Source organism: Nannospalax galili, unplaced genomic scaffold (assembly GCF_000622305.1).
Source record: "Nannospalax galili isolate Female #2095 unplaced genomic scaffold, S.galili_v1.0 scaffold772, whole genome shotgun sequence".
In the NCBI taxonomy this organism is placed as follows: domain Eukaryota; kingdom Metazoa; phylum Chordata; class Mammalia; order Rodentia; family Spalacidae; genus Nannospalax; species Nannospalax galili.
In genome coordinates this window covers 687,157-692,670 of record NW_008332097.1, presented here as the reverse complement: position 1 = coordinate 692,670, position 5,514 = coordinate 687,157, and the positions used below count along the sequence as shown (strand labels likewise).

The 5,514-nt window shown below is 43.9% G+C and overlaps 1 protein-coding gene across 3 annotated transcripts in view; it reads right to left on the bottom strand.

Moving 5' to 3' along the window:
- Atp8a1 (ATPase phospholipid transporting 8A1) overlaps nt 1–416 on the bottom strand; it is a 255,642-nt gene extending 255,226 nt beyond the window's left edge. For all 3 annotated transcript variants that reach the window (XM_008827209.3, XM_008827210.3, XM_008827208.3), the window contains exon 1: nt 147–416. In XM_008827209.3, the coding sequence (XP_008825431.1) occupies nt 147–195 (49 nt within the window). In that variant the 5' untranslated portion in view covers nt 196–416. The remainder of the gene's footprint in view (nt 1–146) is intronic.
- Between the last annotated feature and the right edge of the window lie 5,098 nt (nt 417–5,514).

The window sequence follows — 5,514 nt, the reverse complement described above, 5'->3', positions numbered from 1 at the left end:
CCCGCCCCCCCCCCCCCACACACACACACACACACACACACACACACACACACACACACACACACACACACACTCGCCGACCCCAGGCTGCACAGAGCCGCCCCCACGCGCGCTCGGCGCACAGCCCGGCTGCGACCGCCACTCACCCTCCGCGCGAGAGCGGATCTCCGACACTGTCCTCCGCATCGTGGGCATCGCGACGGCGGCCGCAGGTGGGTCTCCGGCGGGGACCCTGCACCTGTCACGGCGCCGAGCGGGCCGGAGAGCTGGCGCCGCCGCACCCGGAGCTCAGCTGCCGCCCGGGCCCGCCGTCCACCCAGGGCAGCGTCGCCGCCAGGAGCGGCCTGGGCACACCGCGGGAGGGTGTAGAGGCGGCGGAGGTGGCGGCGTCCGCAGAGCAGCCGAGCTGTCCCCGCTGTCGCGGAGGGGGCGGCTCGGAGGGGCGGAGCCAGATGCCGGCGCCGGGGGCGGGGTCTGCGGGGCGCTCGCTCGCTGGCTGGCTGGGCCGGGCTCGGCAGCGGGAGCCGGCCGGGAACAGATGCGCAGGGCCTCCGGGCCCCGCCTTCCTCGGGCCGTACCATCCACCGACAGGGGCATCTCTGAGCGCCCTGGCTCCTCCCCACCGCGTTCGCTCTCCTCCGCCCTCCACCTGGACAGTTTCACTGTTCCAAGTCTCGATCCAACTGGAAGGGGTGCCTTGTTTTCTGCACGATCGGATATCCTGCTCCCAGCACCCGCTGGCTCCCCAAGGCGATAGAGCCGCCTGTCCTAGGGACTTGGTGTTGGGTCGAAGTGGGCTGGCTGGGACTAGGGATCTGAGACGGTACGTGGTCGGCGTCGCAGCCTGGGTGGAATCCTAACCTTTCTGAACCCCCAACTGGACTCCTGGCCTGAGCTGCACTTGACCCCTCGCTTAGTCCACGAGCAACAGGCTGCGAGAGCCGAGACTGGGGAGCCGATGGTCTTCTTGCGGGTCAGCCTGGCTGTGAGCCGGTACCTTCCGCCAGTTCATCCTCTGCAGCTTGCTAAGGCTCTGAAATTGCGACAGAACCTACTGCTGGCCCACGTGGTTAGCTAAGCAGTTCTCTTGTTCGGGGTTTCTGCTGCTGAAAGTTCGATGCAGTAGTTTATCTTCAAAGGGAAGCTGAGGCTCTAGTATGAAACTCATGAAGATGTTACTTTCTAGTCCTTTATATCCTAGAGACAGCATAGCCTCATTACTTTCCGTTTTGTGTAGAGAAATCTATGCTAAACAAGTGCAATATATTTCTATTCCCGATTTCACCCTCGAGTTAGGATGGAGGCTTTGTGTTAGGGTCTAACTGGCAAGGAAGGAGTAAACCAGGTAAAACTAATTCGCTTCTTCCTTCCTGTGCTCTTCCCCCGAGGACCCTTTAGAAGCGAAAAGGAGAGATGAGGGGGGAGGGAGGAAGGGAGGAAAGGAGGGAGGGAGGGGTGCCTGCTGCTAATAGCATCTTTTCGCCTTTTGTAGTGTTTCCTCTGCTTCCGCACTAGCACTTGCTAATCAGCGCAGCCCCACGTTAGTACCCAACCGGGCGTCCATACATATTTATGAAGAGCCCAGTCCACTGGTCTTTACTCAGAGGCTGAGATTAGAACAAAGAAAATGTATATTCTTAGTGTTCGTGGAATGCCTCAGGACTCGAACATCAATACATCAGTCTCAGTATAGTCATAATTTAAAAATACAATCTGTTAAAAGTAAGAAAATAAGTGGCCTTAACAAGGTTATCATCGCTGGCAGTTTTCACTTCTTCCTGGCGACCCCCACGATCTCTTGGGGTGAAACAGTCTTCCTCTGGATGCCTATAAATAAGTCTGAAACAAAGCAAAAGGCTAACTACAGCAAGAAAAAGAAAAAGCTTGATCAGCTTTAAAAGTAAGCAAACAGAAATATGGGAGAAAGGCAGTGTTTTTTTTTTTCCTCTGATGAACATTTTGGGTGTAGTTTTTATAAAAACCCAGAGCTAGTTTTCATTTAAAATTAGTGCTTAGCAGAGTGACAGTCTCTGATTTATGAACATTTATGTAATTCCTAATGAGCCCTCCAATGAGTTTCAGTTCTGCTAACTTATTGATAATAATTATCTAAAGGGAATTCCAAAGGTTACCTATTTTCTGTAGAGCAATCTGATATGTTTGTGCCCCTTAACAATGTACCAGCCAAGTGGACAACCTAGGTCATTCATACAGGAAATGAAAAGTTTTTTCACATAGACAGGACTGCAGGATGCAGCCTGTAGCTTGTCCTTATCCAGGTGAGCCCATCATTGTGTCCTTGTTGGCAGTTGTATCCCGACTCTCTTATTTCTGAAAAACCACTGTTATGATTACTAGAAAGCACACACATGGTATGGTGCAGAAACTTGATTGACGTTAAGAATTACGCTAATCTGCATCTGCTTGATTTCAGAGCTCTGGAATCTTCTCACCTATTGTGTGAGATGTGCAGTGTGCCAGCTCCTTGCAGGGAACTCTGGCTCTAGCAACATGACCTTGTTTCAGAATCTGCAGTTGAACTCAGATGTCAGCAAGATCATTTAAAAACTTTCAGGTCCTGTGAGTACCCTGCTAATGGACCTCGAAGGAAGCAGGTTATTCAAGGACAGCTGCTGCAAGGATTACTTTTTATTATATGCAGAAAACATACACTAAAGGCACAGTGTGTGAGGGCCTAGCCAGAGTGCTAGATTACAAGCGCACTGGGGAAAGCTAGCCAGCAATCCAACACCAGGGCTGACACATAATGCCAGCTAGACAAGTAGCAGCAAGTACAGACTTGGGGGGGAGGTGGCGGGAATCCAAGGTAAGGGATGATCAACATACTTCAAACTCTATCTTAAGGAAGGATGAAGTCTATAGAAATGAACAAGAGACTTGTTACCAGGCAGAAAGCTTAGCATGTAGTAATTACTCATAAAAAGGATTGTTTAGAAAACAAGGTGACTGAAGTAATAGAAGAACATATTTGAGGAACAGACTGATTTGTCTGCTGTAAAGCTTCTCATTGAGAATCCATGGAGACCAAAGGTGCCAGATTAGAGAGTCTAAAATGTCACTAAGGAAACCTTTTACTCCCTTCCACACAAGTTTTCTAAATGAATATGTTAGGAATCCCAATATGCCCACTCCTAATCATCATCTATGATATTTTCCCCATGAAAATTTCCTTAACACTACCCAACTAAATTGTGTTCTAAGATAATGAATATTCATTGCCTTCCTAGTAACGGTGCCACAGAGGCACTAAAGGGAAAATCTGCCCTTAGGTTTTCTTTGGTATTAGGATGGCTTGTGTTGTTGCTATCTGGAGACAATCATACCCACACTGTTCTACTGCAGTATCAGGACGTGGACCCAGTAGAACTCGATTGGCACAAGGACTTGAGTTTAAAACTCAAACAAATCAGAGGTGACCGTCGAGTCAAAAGATAGTTACTGTGGTTTGACTGTGTCCCCCAAAGCTTATGGATTAGAAAGGTCATTCCCAGTGCAACAGTGTTGAGAGTTGAAGCTTAATAAGAGGGGATTAGAAGTGAGGGCTGTGCTGTCATCAGTGCATTCCTATGATGCTGTTATTGCAGGAGTAAGAAAACTGAGTTCAGCCTCCTCTTGCTCTTTTATGTTCTCTTGCCCTTCCACGTCCTCCCATGGGATAATAGAGCAGAAGGCCTCTCACCAGATGTAGGCAGCTTGCTACTGGAGTTCCCAGCCTCCAAAAATGTAAGAAATAAATCACTGTCTTTTATTAATCACTCAGTCTCATGTATTCAGTTATAGCAGTGGAGAATGTTCAGAACAGTAAACACCAGAAAGGAAGAGATATAAAAAAGGACCAGGGGGATATCATTGCTAGGATTAAGAAGAAAGAACAGTCTTTATAGCAAATGATGCTATAAACTGGATTATGGGCTCGTGTCAAAGACCAACTCATTCAGAATGGATTTGAACCCAAATGTAAGAGTTATATTAACTCTAAAACTCTTAAAAAAATAGGAATTAATTCTTTGTGAACTTATTTCATTAAATCTGTTCTTACATAGAAGACCCAAAGCACATACAGTACAAGAATACACAGATATAACCCGGAGGCAAAAAGTTAAAGCTTTTTGTGTTTCAAAAGACAACTTAACAAAATTGAAAAAATAATCCGGAGACTGATTTTGGTGAGTCATATACCTGGTAATCAATATGTACCTAGAATATATCATAAACTATTGCAACTCAATAAAAAGAATAACCTAAGTTAAAAATGGGAAAATATTTTGCTAAAGAAGGTATCCAAACATCCAATAAGCTCCTGAGAAGATGCAAAGGAAAATGCTAATGAAAATCACAAAATAGAACTTCACACCCACTAGTATGGGTATAACAACAAGACAAATCATGACAAGTTGAGATACTCACATGTTTGCTGCTTAGAATGTAAATGGCCCAGCTTTGGAAAAGCAATCAGGCTTTGGAAAAGCAATCAGGCAAATCCTCAAATGATTAAATACAGTTATATGAACCAACAATTACACTGCATGTACTAAGGGAAATAAAAACAGAGATTCATGAAGAACTTTGTGCATAAATGTCTACAGCAATGTGTTTTGTTGTACACAAAAGAAGAAATGACCTACTGTCCATCAGCCAGCTGATAGATGAGAAAAATGTGATATATATGCTAAGATGAAATATCATTCTGTAATAAATAGGAATGAAATATTGTCACATGTTATAACATAGATGACTTCAGAAGCATTCTGTTAAGTGAAAGAATACAGGCCTGAAGTTTCACATACCACATGATTCCAATTTCAGGTGTCCAAACCAAGCAAATTTACAGAGATAGGAAAATTTTGTACTACAAATAATCATGTCAAAATTAAGCGACAAAATTTTAAATATAAAGTGGTTTCAACCAAAAGCTCTCAATCTTCTGTCATTGAATAATTCAGCCTCTTATTACTCACAGTGATAAAAATCAATACTTTTCTCTCATGGTTCATTACCCATGCCTGTACTAGCATTCTATTTTGAAGCATTAGTGAGGTTTTAATTCAGTTTAATGCCTTTGAACATTATTATCTTCTTAAAATTCTGGGAATTTCCAACAATAAGTTTTTCTTCACTATAATTGAAAATATTGCTCTCTTGCTTAAATGAAAATAGCTTTAAAATATAGATTTGTATTATATGAAAGAACACTTGGGGGTTTCAAAGAATAAGCACCTCCAGTATCTTTCAAGTAGGATTCCCACACATCTTTGGGGGAAAGCTTTGTTGAATATTTAATATTTTATTCAAAAAGGAAGTGTACATTTGGAAAAATAATCTACTCTGTCATAATAGCTAATGTTGAGCTCTTAAATTCAAAAGCATTATTTCAAATTGATAAGTGACTGTTTAAATGGTATGATTTTTTTTATTTTACAATTTCTTGTACACCAGATCTATGAATTTAAAAATTAGTTATTTCGAAGTACTGTTTTTTCCCCCTAATTTTTT